Source organism: Calidris pugnax, unplaced genomic scaffold, assembly GCF_001431845.1.
Source record: "Calidris pugnax isolate Ruff unplaced genomic scaffold, ASM143184v1 scaffold21, whole genome shotgun sequence".
Lineage (NCBI taxonomy): Eukaryota > Metazoa > Chordata > Aves > Charadriiformes > Scolopacidae > Calidris > Calidris pugnax.
In genome coordinates this window covers 5,355,601-5,377,115 of record NW_015090770.1, presented here as the reverse complement: position 1 = coordinate 5,377,115, position 21,515 = coordinate 5,355,601, and the positions used below count along the sequence as shown (strand labels likewise).

Sequence of the window (21,515 nt, the reverse complement as noted above, 5' to 3'; positions counted from 1 at the left end):
GCTGTGTGCAAGTTCCAAGTCTTTAGGCATAGTAATTATTTTAAGCAGAGCAGATTTCAGTGAAATTTCAGTAGAGTCAGCATCTTCTAGCAAAGCAATTGTCTTACACTCTCAAAATAAACATTAAAAAAAATCCAATCCTGTGTTGTATCTGCGAACTTATGGCATAGAATAAACCCAATACTGGTTATCTGCTATCGTTTGTTATAAATACCTTTTTTGGTTACTTACAGCTTTTTGTGGTTATCGGGGACCTATACTAATAAAATACTTTCATAGAAATGAAGACTGAAAAATGTAAACCAAAATATGTGTTCTGTGCTCAGACTTCCATTCCATATCCGAGTTACTGTGGAAACTGAATGACAGCTGAACTGTTGACATTTTATGGACAGTCTCAATGAAGGCAGGCAAAATTACCAATGGAAAATACAACCCTAATCTTAAGGGTTAATGTAACAATGTCTTTTATAAATATTTAATTTTTGTTATGACTTACTTCAAAGCAACGGTGCACCTCCTGTGGGGTCCTGAGCTGCTTCTGCTTGTGCCTTGATGATATTCCATCCCTTAAGCATGAGATCAAGTGACTTAAAGCAGGAAGCAGTAGGCTTGTAAAGCACAGCAGTGTGAATTCTGTGAGTTCCTCACCAAATGGAGACCTAGCATTATGTATTACAACATATATGTATAAAATATATGTCTATATTATTATTTAAGAACTTTGCTAAAATTTACTTTTATATATAGAAATAAAAGATTTTCTCAAAGTTATTTAAAATCTCTAATTAACCATACACTTTCAGTTTCCCAGCAGGTTCAATAGTTAAAAGTTTTTAAAGTGCCTTTTATTGAACCTGGATGGTTGCGTTGCTGCACAAGGGTTGTGACAGTGCTTGGCCAAGGCATGAGAGGGCAGGAACCCCTCAAAGGGGATTTTGTGCAGCAAAAGCACAAGGTAGCCCAAGACTTGCTCTAGTTATTGAAATACAGAGGGACACCCAGAAAAAAAATAAAATTGAAACAACTGCAATGTAGGTAGATTGTAGACAGTATAACCTGCTTGCCCCAAATCATGGTGGGGAATGTCAGTCAGTTGCCTCACCAGTGTTCAATATTGTCTTTTCTCTGGATCAGTATCCTTATGGAAGCTTGAAGTTTAATGTTCAGTTTGTCTTTAAACAAATTGTGATGAGGTCTTGATTATTTTCAGTGATTCCACAGCATAACTAAATTGATGATGCTTTCTTTGGAGAAGTATTTTCATGTCTATTGAAGTTACTGTTGCTCAGTACTTTGTTCTAAAAAATGCCTCTAGGCAAATAATATAATAATGGGTCTTTTGCATCGATTATGGTCTGACCATCAGTTTTGTCTTTTAGCAATTGTATAGGAAGAAGCCTGGAATGACAATGTCTTGTGCCAGATTACCTCAAAACATTTCCAAAAATAGATACAGAGACATTTCGCCTTGTAAGTATGTGTGTTTGTGTATGTGTTCTAAAAGTGTTTTACTGTGGTTAGTAAATAAGTAACATCTTTCTAAAATTTTTTTCAGATGATGCTACACGGGTTATTTTAAAAAGTAATGAAGATTACATCAATGCAAATTATATAAATGTGAGTAGTACTTTTGAAAAGAGCTTCTGACAGTAAGTAATTTTGCAGTTTTTTAATGGAGAAGTTGATTACAAAAAAATAGCATTTTCATATATCTAGTTCAGACTGGAATGGCTCATAAACCTGTAGGCAGATGGTTTGAAATTGACTGTAAGTATACTTTTTTGCTAATGTTTTGTGGCAGGTATTTTTAGAAATCAAAGCAAGAAAAAGAAAAAATGCTAAGAGAAGCTACCCTCCTACCAGAGGAATTAAATTTTCTTTTCTGCTTACTAATGTGGTAGTAGTGTTCAACATCAGTGAAGTTTAATCTGGCAGCACTTTCTGTAACATCTTCTCCCCTGTCATTCTGCTCCCCCCCATCACTAACAACAAAATTGCAGCTGCTTATTTTTACTTTCGGAAAGGAAAAACAGAGATTAAATTAAATTCCAAGATCATTATTCTAAAAGCCAGTGTCAGAAACTCACAGAGCGTGAAACGTTTGCACGTGAATTATTTGCCAACTGGTCTATCACTTCTTTTTTCAGCCGTTAATCTTGATTATGGCGACTCCATAGCTGTCAGTTAATACGTGAAGTATACTTAGGTCTTCGTAATAATTTTGCGTGTAAAACACTTTGAAGAATTGTTATCTGTGCCATTCTATATCTATTAACTTATAGTAAATAGAATTAATGTAGTTGATGCTTGTTAAATGTATTAGTGACTAAACACTCAATCTCTGATGCCTGATTTAAATTAGGAATTAAATAATGACTTTGTCTTCTCTTAGATGGAAATCCCTTCTTCCACAATAATAAACCAGTACATCGCTTGTCAAGGTCCACTACCGAACACTTGTCCTGATTTTTGGCAGATGACTTGGGAACAAGGCTCGTCTATGGTTGTAATGTTAACGACACAGGTTGAACGGGGCAGAGTAAGTAAAAGATTTCCTTAAGTACTGCTTGCATAATCCTCTAAACATCTGTTGGTGATTAGCCTTTACAAGATTAGAGGAATATACTGTTATGACATATAATATGACAATGGGTAATGGTTTTAAACTAGACAAGGGTAGATTCAGACTAGATAAAGGAAAGACATGTTTTTACAACGAGGATGGTGAAATGCTGGAATAGGTTGCCCAGAGAGGTGGTAGATGCTCCATCCCTGGAAACATTCAAGGTTGTGCTGGATGGGGCTCTGAGCAACCTGATCTAATTGAAGATGTTCCTGCTCATTGCAGGACGGTTTGACTTGATAAGGGTCCCTTCCAACCCAAACTATTCTATGACTTTTTTTTTAATGAGGTCATTGTGTTCCTAGTACTGTTGCAGTGATGACTGTTACATTTTAAACTTTCTGATATTGTTAAAGTAGCTAATATTTAAACTGTGTTCTGAAATACACTGAAGTCTTCACGTATTCCTTAAAATACTTTTAGGCTTCTTTCTTTTGATTTTTTTTTTTCCAAAGTAAAAAGCAACTCAAATTTATCTTCATAGGATTTTTTTTCTAAACTTCAAATGAAGGAACTCCAAGAAGTTTCATGAGTTTTTTGTAGATTAGTTCTTTGATATGTAGAGAGATTAATTTTTTTAAGGCAGCCTAACACAGCTTTGTAGTGTTAAGATCCCATGCCCGGCTGGTTGTCTATAAGAGAATCCTTGATAAACTTGAAATCCAAAATTTTTCACAAAATGTTCTTCTGTAGCTATAAACATTTGTTTAATCATATGGAAGAATCTTTGTCCTCTAAATCATTTCCATACAAAATCATGTAAAAATAGTCTACTAGTAATAAAGTAGTTATAAATTACTACAAATAATTGTGTATCGTGCTGTGAAAGGTCTCAAGTGTATTTTGTGGTTTGGTTGGTTGTTTTTTTAAGCTACGGTTTCTCCTGTATGGCTTTGTTTGTTTTGCAGCTTTGTCCTTTGGAGACAGGCAGAACAATCAGATCTGGTCATTCACACGGTGTAATTCCAGAGATACTGGGTTTATAGGTTTATAGAATGTGGAGCATTCACAGTAGCACTGGCTGGATGAGTGTGTGGACAGAAATGAAAGTTAGGAATAATAGTTCAGTGAAATTTCTCCACAATCAGGATTTCTTTTGAAGGTGGATTTATAGTAGGTTGTGGGTGTTCTGGTCAACTCGGACTGTAGTTCAGCTGTCTGTATATATTCTAACTTTATAATAACCATATATTGCTGGGAGGCCAGGCCTCTAAATATAATTAAAATAATTGAAGGGCAGTTGCAGCATTTTTAAACCATTTTTCAGTGACTCAATATTAGCATGATGCTGCCTGCTCCCAAATAAGCATGATTAGAGGGAATTTCAGTACAAGTGCCCTTTTAATTTGAGTTTTCTTTGCAGATCTGCTAAGAACAGACTTGCAATAGCAGTTCTCTGAGGTTCCCCCACCCCTTCAATAACCATATTTGTGGAGTTCTTTGGAGAGCTGCTAAATAATGAAATAAAAGGACTAATTTGTCTTATACCCATAGGCAGACTCCCTGCTCTAAAGCTGATCATGAGGCTACCGACATCGCTATCCCACTGCATGCCGGGATGTCTCAGTGGAGCAGGAAGTCTGCAAATCTGGCTGCTCTTAAAGAATCGCCAGGTGGGTTGGAAAAACAAAAGTACACTTGAGCTGAAATGACCTCTGTAATTTGGCCTTTAAGCAATATATCTGAAAATCTTAGCGTTTGAAGTTTTCATTCACGTTTGATGACTTGATCAAGAGTCTTACAAATCCACCATCTGCATCCCCCTAATTTCTGCATTAGTTTAGCAACTTTTGTGTTGCTTATTGCCTTTTTTTTTTTTTTTATTTCTTCCTTTCCCATATAAATCTGCTTTGAGATCAGCATTTTGGAGGTCAGAAATGTTTCTAAAGCAGCATCTTTGTCACTCAAGTGTTAGTATGGAATATTTATAGATACACTTTTTAAAAATTGTAATGACAATTAGAGGCATCTATCTTCAGTTAAATTAATCTCAAGAGCTGGTGCATGTGTCCTCTTGAAAAGAGAACCAGGAAACCTCTGCGATACCTTATTTTATAAACAATAATTAGGTAACACAGTCTATTGGGTAAGTAAATTAATAGTGATTACAAAATGATCGTCCTTAATGAAGAAAGGTATAAGGAACTAGAGACAATGAAAATAATACTCTGTGAATTTAAACACAGGCATCTTTAAAAATGTCTTGACTGTAGGTTAAATGCCACCAGTACTGGCCAGAGCCATCAGGAAGCTCATCCTATGGGAATTTCCAGATTACCTGCCATTCAGAAGAAGGAAATCCTGCTTATGTCTTTCGAGAAATGACATTGACTAATCTGGAGGTAAAATAATAATATGTATTTTAAGTATTAATCTGCGGAATTCAAATTCTCACAGACTAGCTAAAACTTACTTAATCAGACTCTCTTTTCATCTTGGTGGCGTAGTCACATTAATGGAACTGTTTATTTCTAGAAGCTGTTAGAAAAATACTCATATTGCCATGTACATACCTAGTATGAATTCTGCTCTTAGATAACAAACCTTTCACTAGCAAAATATCACAAAGATTCAGTTTCCATAATCTTATTATTTGGTTTTAAATTACATAAAAGATATCTTAAAGGTCTTTAAGGGTGTCTTTCAGGCCCTGGCCAAAGGAAAAAAAAAAATTAAAGAAGTTGAGAAACTTGTTATTCCCTTGATGTTTTCAAAACATGAGATTCTGAAATGTAATAATTTCATTATTACAACTGAAAATCTGTCTTTGTAGAGGCAAACAGTTCTTAATAATTCCATCGTGGAGAATATGCGCAATTAGATGGAAGATAAATCCTGCTGAGAGAAAGATGAATTGGGATTGGTGACTATACATAAACAAGGACCTTCTTGAACATGCATTGTGTGATTTTTCAGGACACGAGCAGTTTTCAGAGCCTCCCCAGGCAGTATTTCAATCTCAGAAGTGTTTGGAAATGAGTATCTAGAATTTAGTTCCCGTACTCATTTCTCACTTCTTGGGTTACCAGATGAGATGTCAGTTTTATAGAGCTGCCTTTTAGTCGATTTGCAGTTAAAATTCCTTCCCTGTGCCCTTCTGAGACAATTGCTCATTTGTTATCAGCAGTGGAACCTCTGTGAATGATTCCATGCCTAGAGGTTATTTAAAGTGTGTTAACTCCTGTTCTTTAAAATGCTGTTTTTACACTGATTGTAGGGCCTGTCCACTCCACTAACCAGAGGCAGATGTTTGTGATGTTAGAGCAAGGGACAGGAGTCAGTGGAGAACAAAGGCATTCTGCATCTTATGTATAGTACGCTGGATAAAATTAAGAGGTGCAGGTAAAGCCAGAACAAAGCTGCTGTTCACACAGAGCTTGAAGGAGAGCTTTCATCTCTGAAAGTCCTGCCTCTCCCATTTAACTCAGTTCTGTCATTTCATAGTAAGATACTACTCCTCTCTGTTAAATTTGTTTGCTAAAAATTTGACCACCTTCTTGTACATCTGGTGTTCAGGTAGATCATTGGTATCCTTGAGCTGTTTGCTATTACATGGAGTGTAATTTTTTTTAACCTCTTAAAGGTGTAAACATACATTGCCTTTTTTGTTTCTAAGAAAAAAGAAGTAATTATAAAATCCAAGATGAGCAATGATTAACACTAATAAAGTGCTGGTAGTTGCCTAAAGGCACTTTTATTACAGGTACAAGTTGCTGTAAATGTACTGTTGATATTTTTTTTTTTTTAAATTTTATTATTTTTGTCTTTTTTTTTCCTTTTTTTTTCTTTAATGTGACCTGAATTATCCTTAAATAAACTTCATGTTTCTGATTAGAAAGAGGAAAGCCGACAACTAACTCAAATCCAGTACATAGCATGGCCTGATCATGGGGTTCCTGATGATTCCAGCGATTTCCTAGACTTCGTGTGTCTTGTGCGAAAGAAGAGGGCTGGCAGAGAAGAACCTGTTGTTGTTCACTGCAGGTATCCATTTTTTCCAGCTGTATTAAATCATCACACTGAATTTACTTAGCATCAAATAGATTTTCTGTGCTTTGTGGTTGAAATAAACATTTAATTGTATCTGCTTTGGGGATGACAGGAGAACTCAACATTTAAATGAAACAATTACTTAAAATGGTGATCACATTTCAATAGGCAAAAGTTTGAGTATCTACATGCATTGATCTGTGCAGGGGTTTTGTTGTTTTTGAGGTTTTTTGTTTACAGTTTAAATGCTTGTGCTAACAGGCTATATAATAATTAAGGAAAATGGCAAAAGATAATTAGGAAACTTTTCCTCATGGTGACTATCCTACAAAACTCCATGATAGCTGTATAAATAATCTATAGCTGAAAAAGTGGGTGATATATGTAATGATCAAAGAAAAGACATGTTCTCTCAAGTCTGCAGTCTTAGGCTACATGATATATTGATACATACGGGGAGTTATGGTTTAGTGATGGTGTTGCTTTTTGTTTGTTGTGTGGGTGTTTATTTTTGTCAAAATTAGGTTGACGGTTGGACAAGATGATCTTTAAGGTCCCTTCCAACCTAGAAGATTCTGTGATTCTGTGATACATTAAGATGACACATTTTTCTCAACAATTTACTTTTGGCATGAATTAAAATAACTTTGTAATTCGTGTTTTCATGTACACGTGAAATGTGTTTTTCTTATGCAATAGTTTTTAATAGCATTCTACATTCCTATGATAAATTTCAAAATCTTAATCCTTTAAAATACCTGGTTAGTAAACTATAACAATGCTCTTCAAATGAACGTGTGCTATACCTATTCTCGGTGAGCTCTCCTGTGAATAAAATTTGACCTCTAAATTCCTGAATACTCCCCAGACAGTCAGTGTTCCTGAGTCAGATGTGCATCATTCCTGTTTCAGAGAGAAGCTGAGAGGTTTAAGGGATAAAATCAATTTAAAAACTATATAATTTACAAGTAAACTAGACATTTACTGAAGAAGATCAAAGAAAAACATTTTCTCTCCTTAACACTTTGTGTATCAGAAATTGTATTTAATTGGTTTTGCTCTCTCTTCTGCTTCATGCTGGTCAGGGTGAATCTTATTAACTAGGGAAACCAGTACCAGAATGCCGCTGTCTTAAATGATACTGTTCCTCAACTTTTTGATATACTTTTGGTTGATGTGGTTGTGAACAAATAGGGAAAATATAAAAGACAAATACAACTTTTACAATATAAAGTGTGTAAGTCTGCAGAGGCACTGAAACAAGTTTGGAGAGTATGAACAGTTCCTTTCATCTCAATGAGGCATCAGTTCAGCTCCACACTCATCGTTTCAAAACCAACATTTATAACAGCTTTATGCTTCACAGAAGAAAAGAGGGGGAATGTCACAGTTCAACATAACTTACTTAATTTGCCAAACTTGGTGGCTGTTGGGAAGTATAACCAAATTCCACTCGTGAGACAAGCTGGAGTAGCCGAGGGGTTCCTCCATATGGTGCGTGCACACTATTTTTAACGTCTGTTCGATTGAATAGGACAGGGCATTAGTGCAACAACACGATAAAATTTGTTTGCAAAACTAAGCCACCAGCTTTAGCATGGAGAATCCAAGTAGCCAGTAGAGCAGACTTTTGTACAACGATAATTTAAAAACAAAAAACACAGATTATAAAGCAACAAAACCCTTAAGAAATTGGATAGGGTTTTTTGTTACATTAAACTACTTAAAACATGTTTCCAAGTTTGTCTTCATGTGTTCATTTTTATTTTTACAAAGCTCCTACTATTTTAGTCGAACAGTTTCTAATTCTTGGTCTAGATGAGATGGTGAGCCACCCTGTCCTGTCTGTGCTCTTTGTGATTTTCATGTCCTGTCTCGATGTTCCCCTCTATCAGTCAATGATTCCTTTTTCCAGGCTGAAGAATCCTGGCCTACCTGATATCTATCATATGGAAACTATCACACTTTCTGTCATTGTTGATGCCCTTCTCTGAATCTTTTGAAGTTGTAAAATGAGCCATTAGGTTCTTTGACAGATACTGTTCCTGTTTGGTTTTGATAAAGCATTCTGCATATAAATGCTACAAGTATAAATTCTAGAAATACAAAATGCTGTTGAATAATTTTATATAACCAGCACGTTTACATCTTGTCATAAAATTCTCATGACATCACTGAAATATATAGTAGCTTTAATGCCACCTTCTGGACAAAGATTTAAAGTAGTTGTTTGGCCAGGTTTAACTTGAAGCTATGCTTCAAAATCAGAACAAGTACGTTTCAAAGTTTGGAATGTTTATATTAAATAATTTAGAAGCAAACAGTTTCATTTATTGATTGAAATACTAGTTGCATGAGTTGAGATAATGCTGGGATTTGAAAATACGGATTTGGTCCTGAATTCAAATATGGAGAATCATTGGTTTTCTGTTTCAAAAGTGCAGCATAATTTTCTTCAATGTATTTGAATTTGAAACTGGTTATCATGTTCAAGGTGAAATACTCAGTTTTTGAGGATTGCTACTTGTGGAAAAGTGTATGTACATGTAAAACAAGGCCGATGCATCTTGGAATGGCAACATTTTCAATCATCTTTAGCTTAAAAATAAAACAAATCTAAAGATATGTGTGTTATGGTTCTTCCTTGTCTTGAAAGGGATTGCTGTTACATATTCCTTTTCAATCTACACAAGTTACATCTCTCTTGTATTTTTTAATACTAAGAAAATTATCATTATTGTCATCCTCCAAAGGTTTCTTGTAATTGTTCTATTCCTTATTCTGAAATATGAAGGTATGGATCACTTCAAGAACATAAACAAGTTTTTATCAGATGAGCCCAACGTTCAAGTAACGGTCATTTCAGCAATGCTCAAATTGGTACAAAATGCACAGTGTATGCTGGGTATCTCTGTGTTTGGCTATCGTCTAGATATTAGTGTGATTTATAATATGGCCTGAATAACTATATGTTTGTAGATTCTGCTCAAGTGAATGGCTGGGTTAAGACAGTCCCTCTTCAAAGGACCACCAAGTCTGCACTGATTGTTTTTTGCTCTGTTTAGGCAGGGTGGAGGCTTCCAGTGACTCGGACACAATCTCTCTTAACCCCTGTCCTTAATAGGATGGGAATCATAACGATCGATCGTGAGACTGCTTGAGAAGGATGGTCTTTAAGTCTGAACTATATTCCAGACACTTTATTTCCTTTTTTCATTTGAGGTCTTTTGCTGTTTTTTTCAGTGCTGGGATTGGACGGACAGGAGTTCTTATCACTATGGAGACGGCGATGTGTCTCATTGAGTGCAATCAGCCTGTTTATCCATTAGATATTGTAAGAACCATGAGAGATCAAAGAGCCATGATGATCCAAACACCTGTGAGTATCACACTTCCTGTTCAGTGTTGCAGAAGAATAATTTATTATCTAGTCACATCATTAGATGGATTTTTAATATGCCTGCTGTTAATCATATGGCAAAGAGTCACCATTACTCGGTGTAGCTGCAGCCTTGGCTTCAAACTGGAGTAAGTTGCTAAGGAAAGGAGCAATTCCTTAAATTTCTAAAAAGAAAGCTTGAAAAAAGCAACAGCTGTTTCAGGGATACCTGGCAATTAATGTCAAAAAGGGCCAGTTTTCAGTACTGTAAAAACTACTCAGTGGAGAAAGCAGTTCTAGGTGTTAAGAATGGGAGTAGTATAAAAGGTAAGCACAGAAAGATCCAAGACATGCAATTCTGTGATGCAATTCAGTGATTTTGTTGCCTTAGTCATTATGAAAGCAAGCCTTAACTCTGCCCTGTGGTGACTCAATTAAAAAGAAATAATCAGAGAAATATTATTTTTTTAAAAATCAGTGTAATTAAATCTGCTGCAAGGATATATCAAAGTAATTTTAAGTATATTTAGTCTAAAAAAATAACTTGCTACCAGGATTCTTTTGATGCTCTCTTCACATTTGATGTATCTTAAGATGCTAGAATTTTTCTTGAATCTATAACATTGGGGGGGTTTTTTTGAGATATTTGTGATGTTGCTTGAATGTATTACATTTCAGAATTGTAAAAGTTTTTGAACATTCAGAAACCTTTTATTTGTATCAGTCAGGTGTTGCATATCTGTGAGAACAGTTTGTGTTTACATTTTTGGAAAATAAGTAAAGAGGGTCAAAACACTGAGTTATGCTGTCTTTAAAAAAAAAAAAAAGGTTTGGACTCTTGGTTGTCCCAAGCTTTGACAAATTCCAGGTTTTTTATTTTTTTTTAATTAGTAATTGGTTGTATAGTTTTACTTGTGGTATATAGCACTTAAAGTATTTTGAAGGAGAAAAGGCATTAGATCCAGTATCAAATCTCCCCCACAGTTACCTGAAGGCAGTTAGTCATTGTAGTAATTTTAATGTCCCTGCTGCTGATCCTCTAATCAAATCTGAATAAACCTTTTGTGTTCTTCAGATGGTATTCAGACTGACAAAAAGTATATATTCGCCTCCATTTCTAGGTCATCTGTCATTCAGTGCTGCTGTCCAGTATTCATGTTCTACTTAAAAAAAACGTATTATTCAGCTAGCACAGGAACATGAGGAACATGATGATAGATTGAAACATAATAAAGGATGCCCTTTGGTGTTTGTGATGACTACGCAGTATGAATAGAGAGGAAGAAAGTTCTATTAGTAAAGGTGGAAGAGAAACCAGAATTTTCAACCTTCAGTGAAAGGCATGTTTTTATTGCATCAGAGGGAGAAGGGATAATAAAAGACTAGAAGTGTGGGGTTTGTAAAATGTCATAAACATTAGCTGTTATAATTTCTCCTTTGGGGCACTCTGCCCGATTTTGTGTCTCCTGAAGATTCACTCAGTGTCCACAAGATGGCCCCGTGCAGGGGTGTCTGCTGTCCCTGTGGGAGAGCAGAGTTCAGTCTCCTTCAGGACACGCTGCAGGCAAAATAAGTATTTTACACAAATGTGTATAAATGTAACTATTTTAATATACGTGCAACAACGCACTAAATAATGATTCTATTACTAAACCTGTTACTGTCCCCATTTAAGATCCGACGTCACCAGTTACTGCATAGAGAGGGATATTCCACGACACAGAAGACCAGCTTTCTGACCAGCATATTCACCATTATCCACTATTCAGTGTCAGTTGTGATGCTTTACAAAGCAGTTCTTTGATTTCATTTTATTTGCATTATATTCTAATTTGATTACTGTTGGCATTTTTAGCCTTTACTTGTTTAAAACAAAATATTAGAGGCCTCTATGTAGGCAGGTGCTAGACTTGAATAGATTGCAGAGTCGGTGTATAATGTTGAGAAACTGGAGTTCTGGCTTTTTAAAATGTGAAAGAATTTTCTTTTTCATCAAATTCTGAGAGGGAAGTGCCAGTGACATGCCATAACTAACATTAAGTATGAAAAAGTGCTTTAAACTATAGCTACTAAATCCAAGTGCGTGGAAACCTCTCAGGTCAGTGAAACTTCAGCAATGAACTGAAGAGCAGAAAATGACTAAATAGGTGATGTTGTAATAAGAGTACCAGTTTTGTGGGTATGACTTTCGGGATGTATTTCAAAGTGCCATTCATCCCATTCTTCTGTTGAGGAACAAGATGTTCTAATGTAAAGTTCTTGTTGTTTTGTATTTCCTAAACTGACTTTGAAGCACAGTTCTTGGCTTGTCAAGGGGATGGGAAAATCTTAAGAGGCCTTTTCTGCGTCCAAATGCCATGGTTTGATTACGTTTCTTTTCAATTTACTGAATCTACTTTCCTTTTCAGAGTCAATACAGATTTGTATGTGAAGCTATTTTGAAGGTGTATGAAGAAGGATTTATTAAACCTTTACAACCGTCACTGCATAAGTAAAGAGCTAAACCCCTAGGATATCAATGGAGGAACCCTGTCCTCTCTCACGAACTGGCAGCATTCTTTGTGCCATAATACTGCTTGCAGGAAACAATAGTGAAGTACAGCAAAGAATTGACAAAGGACTTTGAAAACTTCAGCACTGTTGCACTTTACGTTGAAACAAAATCAGTCTCTGAAACTCTTCTAACTTTCATCTGTTTGAAGACTTTATTTTCGTGCTTTGCTCCGAACAAACCATAAACTGAAAGAACTAATTGTGTTCAGGGTAATCTACGATATTTCATTGTAGTGCCATATTCTGCGCTTCTGGTTGAATTGCTACAAACAAGGCTTGGAATTATTTCACTCTGTTTTACACCCATGTCTCTTAAAACGAAAAACAAATGAAAAAAACACACTAAGCCATGGTCTTTTTCCAGTGCTAGGTTTATTTACTATGTACAGACTCTCTCACTGTTTTGTTTTTTACAACATTAGCAATATTGCCGATACTAGATAGAGACACACTGCCTACTGATGCAGCACACTTTGTCCTACACCCTTTCTAGAGACCAGCTGGTGGTTAGAGGAAAGCTGGCGTCTGTGTTAACCCAGCGGTAGCTGCATAACGCCCACTTACCAGCATCTTGTACAAAATAATAACAATAACAATAATAAAAAAAAAAATTAAAAAAAAAAAAGAGTAAAATAAATAAACAGCGTTTCTTTGACACAGCTTGTGTGTCATACACTGGTGTATTCTGATTCGTGTGACTTAAAGATTACATGATGGGAACTAGTGCATGCATTCTGTCTTAACCCCTTAAGTGCCTTGAGACTTACAGCGTACATCCAGTGAAAGGCACTCATGATCCTGTGGGGGTGGTATTGTCCTGTCATATTTATCTCAATGGGTTCAGATGTTTAAAAACGGCCCTTGGTGCTTGGAATGTGTTACCGCAAGGGGTCATGGAGATACCGTTCCCTCGTTTCCTCACACAAGTACCTGAGTGCTGTTCTCGGTAGCAAAAGCACCTCTGCCAACTTAATGAATGAGCATTGTATGCTGCTGTATTGTAATTATGTGAAAAATCTGACACATTCCTTCATTCCTTCCAACTAGTAACTTACTAGCAGCTTACTATGAAATGCTGGTAGGTCATTAGAAGCTGATACTTCGTTTTATCCTTTTACTGAGAATAGCTGTCTTACTCGATTAGGACATAACTCTTTAATAGCACTGATAATTAAGTTGAACTTACAATCAGATGTGATTTAATTCCATTATCTGCTAACCAATTACTTCTTAAGTCCTCATAGTTGATTTCAAGCCATGTTCGTACAGGTCTGCCTTCTATTACTTTTTTTTTTTTAATTGTTTGTGGGGGGAGGGAGGAGAACACTATGAAGTTGTCCCAGAACTTTATTTTAGTTCCATAATGACCCCAGTCACCTTCTGTTATGCTTGTGCAAAATTGTTCCAGTTGGTATGGGTTGCTTCTTATTTTAGTAGGTAGAAGATTTGTAAGAAATGTCTGTTTGATACAGTATCTGAGCTCATTCTAAAGATATGTAAATGTCCCAGTTTTTAAATATTTTTCCAGTATAGGAGAAACCAAGTCAGAAGCAAGGTGTCCAGTGTAATATACTGTAAGAAAAAAATCAGTCACTTCTTTGACTGCCCTGTGACAACGCAACTTTGTGCCCTCTATTTAAAAGTTTTAATTTATTGTATTGGTTTCCTGAAAATGTTTATCCAGAAAATTTTGTTGTAAGCTATATAGAGCATAGAATTAAAATGAAAAGTTCTACGCTAAATAATTTTTAACTATTGAAGAATTATATTATATAATATACTGTGTTCTGTGGACATTTGAAAGAGATCAGCTATGAACTATTAAGTGAAAAGGGATTCAGGCAAAGTGAAATCCTGGTTTAGGACTTAGTAATAAACGTGAACCACAATGCCAAATGGAAGATAGAGTTTTAAATATTTTTAGAAAACAAAATAGTATTAGGTGGCCTGTGGCCCAGTTACTTATATTTCTAGATTTGATGCTTAAATCAATGTTATCCCTCAGTGAAAAATGAATCTCTCAAGAATCTCTGGATCTGATAAACTGAAAAAAAGAGTAATAAGGTAGCTTTAATCTCAGATTTATTTTAAGCCATTTGCAACAAAGAAAATTCTTCTTTAGGAAAGTATAAGCTTTAACTTTGACATGATGAGATTATTAGCTGAGATGCTGGCTAGTTGGAAAGTTATTTTAAACTCAGCACTTACTGTCTAAAAATTAAAATAATTTATCCATTATGTTGAAATAAATTTTCTTCATAGTCAAATTGTAAATGAAAATAGTATTTGCCCCTTTTTTTTTCTGAGGGAAATCAGAAACGGAGTTTATAGCAACTTATAGTGCTGGTATGTCACATATTTAACTATTCTAATGTAAAGTTGCCAAAGCAGTTTGAGTTCAAAAGACCCATTTATACCACAATTAAGTGTGGGATATTTATTGGTTGTCTGTCGTTAACTGTTTTGATTACAAACGCAGGCAAGAATAATAGGTCTCTTCAGAATCTTCCTCTGCACTGACTTAAGCTGATTTGTAGTGTATTAACTGGTTGCACTGGGAAAAAAAAACTGGAACAAAGTACCTATTCTTAGATAATTGGCCATCAGCAACTCAGTGGCTTTTTGGCTTCTCCAAAGCCAGGATAGTGGTAACCAAAAACTGATTGGGAGAGAGAACAGCATTGAAGCCTTTCTGCACCATAAATCATTCCTTAAAGTGTTTCTACCTGTTGTGGTATAAATGGCCTTTAAAATATTTTTATACGGCCAAAAAAAAAAAAAAAGCGAAACTGCTAAATATTTTACTTTGGGTTATGAAGATCTGTATCATCCTTAAGAGTTTTTTAAAGAAGTTTTTGTATGTTTCATGCTGTACAAAACATGAATGTATCTTTCAGACATAATGACCTATAGACCTATATGTGATTGGTGTTACGACTGTTGGATTTTATGAATAATTATTTTCATACCATTTGATTAGGAAAAAAATGTTGGCTGGGTGTGAGAAAGAGTATGTTTGTAACACTTCCATGATACAAATCCAGTTTTAAAAGAAAAAAAAAAAAGTTTTCATTGTAAATAAGAGCAATATTATGAGAATTTTGTGCCAATGTATAATGTTAAGACTTTGGTTTTCCTTTTAGGTTCGGATTGAAAACTACCACTACCATCTCTTCTTTAAAGTGGATTTGAAGGTTGTTTTATATTTTGTTTTAAGTAGAAAGACATGGGGCTCTGGTGGAGGCTTTGAGTGTTTTGGGGCCTTTTTTTTTTTTTCTTTTTGCTAAATATGAAATAAGATGCAGGTATTGTTTAATAAACCACCTACAGATTGTCAGCCAATCCACTTTGAGAAATACTGCTTTAGATATATCAGATAATTGAGAGATGAAGAATTCATTTATTCTGAATTTGGAAGCAGTTAGTATTTTAAATAACTTGCAAGTCTTAAGCAGCAAAATACTGTTTTTATGCATTTTATTTTTATATATTCTCTCCCAGTGATGAAAAAGAGAAAGCTTGATATTTTTCCTTCTCTCTACGTTTACTGCTAGCTGACGTTTCTTCCACATTTCTCTGTTAAATCTTGAAAGCTCACGTCCCATATAGGTAAAGTGGTAACACCTCCAGAATATCTCGTTACAGTCTGGCACCCCATCTATTAGAGAAAGGGTGAGAAAGCAGTTGGGAGATTGAGGAACACGAGGAGTTTGTTATGGAACCCGTGTAGCCGGCAGCTTTCCCTGGAGACCTTCCAAAAAGCGTCGTGGTACCCGTGGAAGGGCGAAAAACGCAGCGGCCCCGCTGAGGCTGCGCTGCCCAGGGAGATGGGGAAGGAGGGAAGGTCTGGGATGGAGATGCTGGAGCTCCAGGTATGCTGTGGAGCTGGATTACGTGATATTTTTATGCTTCTGCAGTGTGTGTGCAGGTGTGTGGGCGATGTCTGATGGCTCAGGGAGTTAGCATGCGCCTGAAAAACTCTACAGATCCACCCATTTGCAAGCGAAAGCAGGTTTTCCGGTCCGTACGCTGTAGTTTTGACTGTAGAGCCGCTCTGCTGGCAATATTTGAGACCCTCAGCCCTGAGGATAAAGGGAGGGATTGGGTTATGGTTCAAATTCAAATTTTGTGTTATTTGATCTTCCACAAAGTACAGAAATAGGGCCCTTAAAAGTCATTTGTAGTCTTTTTGTAGCTCACATCTCAGGTCTCCGGTTGACTGGGTGTATTTGCTAATTTAAGTGCCCACCTTCTGTCTTGAGACTCAGAAGTCTCTTTTCCGTTGCTACTTTTAGTGCGAGGATCCAGTATCAAAATCTGGTGAAAACATATTCATTGATTAGACGTGGATCTTGCGTGGAATTGCAGGGATTATAATTAGTGGTGATTGGGAAGCTGTTGCAAGGGGAAAAATGGTTCGTTTGTTCCAGTGTAACTGTTCTGTCCAGTCTCTGGTGTCCCACTGCAGTTATAAACTGAAACTGCTGTTATTTTATTTTTTTTAATTGGTTTAGCAGTCTAGCAAAGGAGGCCGGGTTGTTACCACGGGATTTTATCTCTGTGCTGGTTGCTGCCACAAGTGTGCATCTTCCCAGTTCATAGGGCTTCTCCAGCTACACGTTTTCAACTGGTGCATAAGCTGTAAGCTCTGGCTGTTGGCTTGGGCATGTTTTGTTCATTGGGAGCTCAATGGTAAAAATTTGAGACAAGTCACTTTTTAAAAAAAATGCTGACATTTTAATTTTAAAAATATGGAATTTTTTATTTCTTTGAACCAGTAGCCTCTTTTTTTTTTCTTTTTAAAAAAAGCCACCAAAATATCTTTCGTTCTAGCCTGCTGCACCATGAGTTTCACAGACTGGCTGACAATTTGTGGGTTGTGTTTATTTCGTATTTAGCAAGCTTACACATTTTAAAGGGTGATTTTATTTTTTTTTTTTCAAAATGTTTTGATGTTTAAATAGTAGCACTTTATCTCATGCTTACTACTGACTGAACTATTGGACACAATAAATTGGGTTTGGAGAGAGATGCTCAATGGGTTTCTGTACAGAGATGATTAGGATTACACCCTGGTACGAATGCTTTCTATTGTTCCAACCATTTCTGGTTTATTGTGCATGTGTTTCTGATGGACTTTCAGAAAATAGCTATTCTGAAGATATTAATAATGCTATCATCTTAATTTTTCTGTCTTAAAAAGAATATAAAGCTTGCATTAAAAAAAAGGTGCAAATAGAAACTACAGGGTACTCAAATTTCTCTCTGTGATCTCTCTCAGCTAGCTGCAAATTAGCTATGTTTACTGTAAATCTTTCTGCTAAGCATTATTTTTAACATTAGATCAATTACCTGGAAATCAGTATATTTTTTTTTTACTTAACTTATTTGAATTTTGATAACTAAAGATAATGCACAACGAAGTTTAAAGAAGTTGTCACCCTTTTACTCCCAGGCCAGGGGCCTGAGATGCGAGTGAAAGGGTTAAACAGTTTACATTAAGCTGTTTTCTTTAACTAGAATATATCCACAAAGACTAGACTATAAACGATCCAGTGCAATTATCTCAGTACGTTGGGGCACCACAGTAACAACCCTTAATAATTTTTACAGGAAAATTAAGGTAAGAAAACAAAGGTTTTATTTTATCCGGATTTGTTTTCCATTTGGTTTGATTTGTTTACCAGCAATCCCATTTTAACCAGTCAATTTGGCGGGGCTGTTTGTGTAAGGTTTGGGGTTTTTCTGTAACAGGTGCTATACTATGTGTAAATACAAAGGGAAAGATATTATTTAGATCATTATTAACAATCAGATGGTGGCAATATTTTTTTGCTAGTTACTTCTGGTAATTAATTTGCATTTCCAGCTGTGGCTTTCAGTTGTCAAATTTCATCTCAGTTTCATACTGCTGAATGATGGACTGCAAGTGTGAAGTAAATCATCTCGGAGTTGAATAGCTCTTTTGTTGTTTAGACTAACTCTTGTGTATCTTTATTATTGTTGGAGGGATGGGAAGGTTCTTCCCATAAGTAGACTTTTGCCTATAAATTTGTTTAAAAGCACATGAAGGGGAGAAAAAAAAAATAAAAACAAAACAACAAACAAAACAACAGAAAACCTAAATGCAACGTCTTGGCTCAACAGCCGGGGGGTGGTTGATTGAAAATGATGGAAACTTGAAATTGGTCAACACTGGACAATGTGAAAATAACTTCAGCTTTTGTCACTGCAGCTACTGTATGCTTTAAAGGGCCTTATGTATTTGTCCTCATTTTGATAAAATGAAATTTCTTGCCATTAAAATGATACACTAACTTCTACCGAAAACCAGCAGTTCCCAGGATAAATATGCTAATTAACATTTAACAAGTCTTGTTTTAGTCTTAAGTAAAATTTCATTCTATTATGTGAAAAAATGCTGTTATGCATATTTTGTGGATATATTTAATTTCAGTTGACAAATAGTTGTCTAGGTACAGACTTGAAAATATATATATAGTTTACTTGTGGATCTTAATTGTTTAATTGCAAAATAAAGATGTGCTTTAGTAATTTAAAGTTTAAAATTTTTTTTGCTATTTTCTTGCTACTGTACACGTGGTTTTGCACTGCTACTTTTATTACTCTTCTGATTCCAGATCATGTTTATCTTGCGTTTTGTTTTTGGGTGCTTTATGCCATAAATACAGCCCTATGGATTGAGCACTAGAAGAGGTTGCTAAAATTGCTTGGCTACAAAAGAAGCATGACAGTATCAGCCAAAGGTAGTTTTCGGTTTTGTTTTTTGTTTGGAAAATACATACTGCAGATTTGGCTGCAATGGAAGAACAACTCTTTGGTGTTTTTTTTTTTATACAGTGAGTGTTTTGGAGACAGTGTTCAATAGAGATTATAGTCTGATCATAAAACTGAGCACGAGAGGAATATCAATGTGGAGAACAAGAATTCCAGATGGAAGCTTGTGATTAAATATTTCCTGCCAAAAAGTGAAGAGATGTTCAAAGCAAAAGTAGGAAAAGAGGATGAAAGGACTCGGGAGGCAAGACAAAAATCTCAGGAGGGACAAGAGTCTAAGAGGAGACCCATATGTTCTTAATTTGACTGATTAATTTAGGACTTTAAAGTGAGGACAAGGTGTTTGGATTTGAAGTACAAAAGGATAAACTACGGGGAAAAACATTCAAGGAGAGAAACAAAAGTAGGAGAGTAGGAAGAAATTTGTTTAATCTGGAATAGGAAAACTGGATAGAAGGCAAGTCACAGCTACCAGTTTCATGGGCTTGGACTGTATCTGAGTAGCAAACAGTGAGGAAGGAGTAGGCTGTAATTACATGAGGAGTAGCAAGAGGCTGGTGTGAAGCAGAAAGAGCAAAAAGGAGCAAAAATGTTTGTGTCACTGAAGCTACAGAAAGGAAGCTAGAAATAGCAGCGTTCTTGGTGGTAACAAGGAAGCTTGTAGGTGACAAAATGAAAAGCAGCTCAATTTGAGGAATCAGTTGAAGATGGGCAGAAAGTTTAGGCTCAACCTCTAAGAATTGGGTAATTTATTCTCCAGAATGTTTTGTCTAAAATAGGAAAATGTAAATTGTTTTAGACTTAGTAGCAAGGAGACTGCCATTTGTGACCAAGATCTCCACTAAAACCTCAGCATCTAAGCATCCTTGTTATGCAGACAATCAGTTGGTTGATCTGCACAGAGAATTAATCTGAAAACCTCCCAAGATATTTTTTGCTCTCTCCTTAAATGTTACAAGATTTTGTACATTTCCTCTGGGAACTGCATTGGAAGCTCCCACATGTATTTAATGACAGACTAGCGGGAGCGAGCATAGCCCCTGATAAAAACTATGTAAATTCCCCCATTTTGTGACTTGTGTTCCTGAAAAAATAACCAGGCATGAACCCGAATCCCACTTTTCCCCAAGGTTGCCTTGTTCCTTTGGTCTGTTGCCAGCACAGGGAAGGCTAAATTAACTGGCGTTTAAGATCAAAATCAGCCTGTTGCTTTGTCAGAAATTACTGGGCAATTACCTGGCAGCCTTTTTTTTGCCTTTTTGGTTTTTTTTCCTTATTTCAGCAAATGACATTAAGGTAACGCGATGTATATTGGGGCAGTGGAGCTGATTTTGCCATATCGGTGTCTGGAGGGGTGTTTCATTACTTGGGTTCCTCTGCCTGGCAGGTGAGTGACGTGTTCTCTCAGCAGGAGGGTTTCATGGCCGAGGGTGGGAAATGTTAGCAAAAACTGGGCCAAGAAGCAGCCAAAGTCTCCCCTTTTCTCGGGCTGTCAGACAGGCCGGATTCCCCCCTTTTCCTGGGATTCTGAAGGAGCCTGGAGCGGTGTCTCTGATAGCTGGCAGGAGGCTTTGCACGCAAGAGTGGATGTTGTCATGGGTGAGGTTATCTCTTTGGAGATGTCAAATATCAGCTTCAGCACAAATACTGATGATCCCCCAGCGAGGCGGTAAGGGGGGATGCCGGTGAGGGGGGCTTTTCCCCGCAGACTGGAGGAATGAATAAGAAAAAGTGTAAAGATGTGGATCAGAGGCATTGACTGCGCTTGTATTCCTGAGGGGTTTTCCATTCCCAGCTGCGTTTTTGTCACCGCAGCCTCTCCCGGCTGTGTTATTCCGGTGTTTGTTAACCCCAACAGGTTAATGTGGCTGGTTCTGCTGTACTTGAGTACACGGCTACGCTCATCCCGTCAGGCAGCGTTCAGGGGGATGATATTTTTCTTCCAAACCGAATGGTTTTGGAGCGCGTTTGCCTCAGGCGCCTCTTTCCCGCCGCCCCGCCGAGGGCTCAGCGCGGCGCCGCGGGGGGAACCCCTGAGGGGAACTGACCCTCCCCGACGGCCAGAACTCCAGAAATTTTGTAGAATAAGTTGAAAACCCACCCCCGGAGGCTCAAATCCAAGCGCCGCTTCGTTACCGGCTTCCCGCTCGCCCCTCTTGTGTCGTGTGT

General features: G+C 36.7%; 1 protein-coding gene across 6 annotated transcripts in view; it reads left to right on the top strand.

Moving 5' to 3' along the window:
* Window positions 1-19,109, top strand: part of PTPN4 (protein tyrosine phosphatase, non-receptor type 4 (megakaryocyte)) — a 120,466-nt gene extending 101,357 nt beyond the window's left edge. For 3 of the 6 annotated variants that reach the window (XM_014939629.1, XM_014939647.1, XM_014939639.1), the window contains 7 exons: window positions 1,383-1,473; window positions 1,559-1,620; window positions 2,396-2,542; window positions 4,840-4,968; window positions 6,462-6,610; window positions 9,860-9,995; window positions 12,404-19,109. In XM_014939629.1, coding sequence (XP_014795115.1) covers window positions 1,383-1,473; window positions 1,559-1,620; window positions 2,396-2,542; window positions 4,840-4,968; window positions 6,462-6,610; window positions 9,860-9,995; window positions 12,404-12,490 — 801 coding nt within the window. In that variant the 3' untranslated portion in view covers window positions 12,491-19,109. Of the gene's footprint in view, window positions 1-1,382; window positions 1,474-1,558; window positions 1,621-2,395; window positions 2,543-4,120; window positions 4,240-4,839; window positions 4,969-6,461; window positions 6,611-9,859; window positions 9,996-12,403 lie in introns of all 6 variants that reach the window. The other 3 variants (XR_001411683.1, XR_001411684.1, XM_014939658.1) reach the window with 2 other exon arrangements.
* Window positions 19,110-21,515: the final 2,406 nt, after the last annotated feature.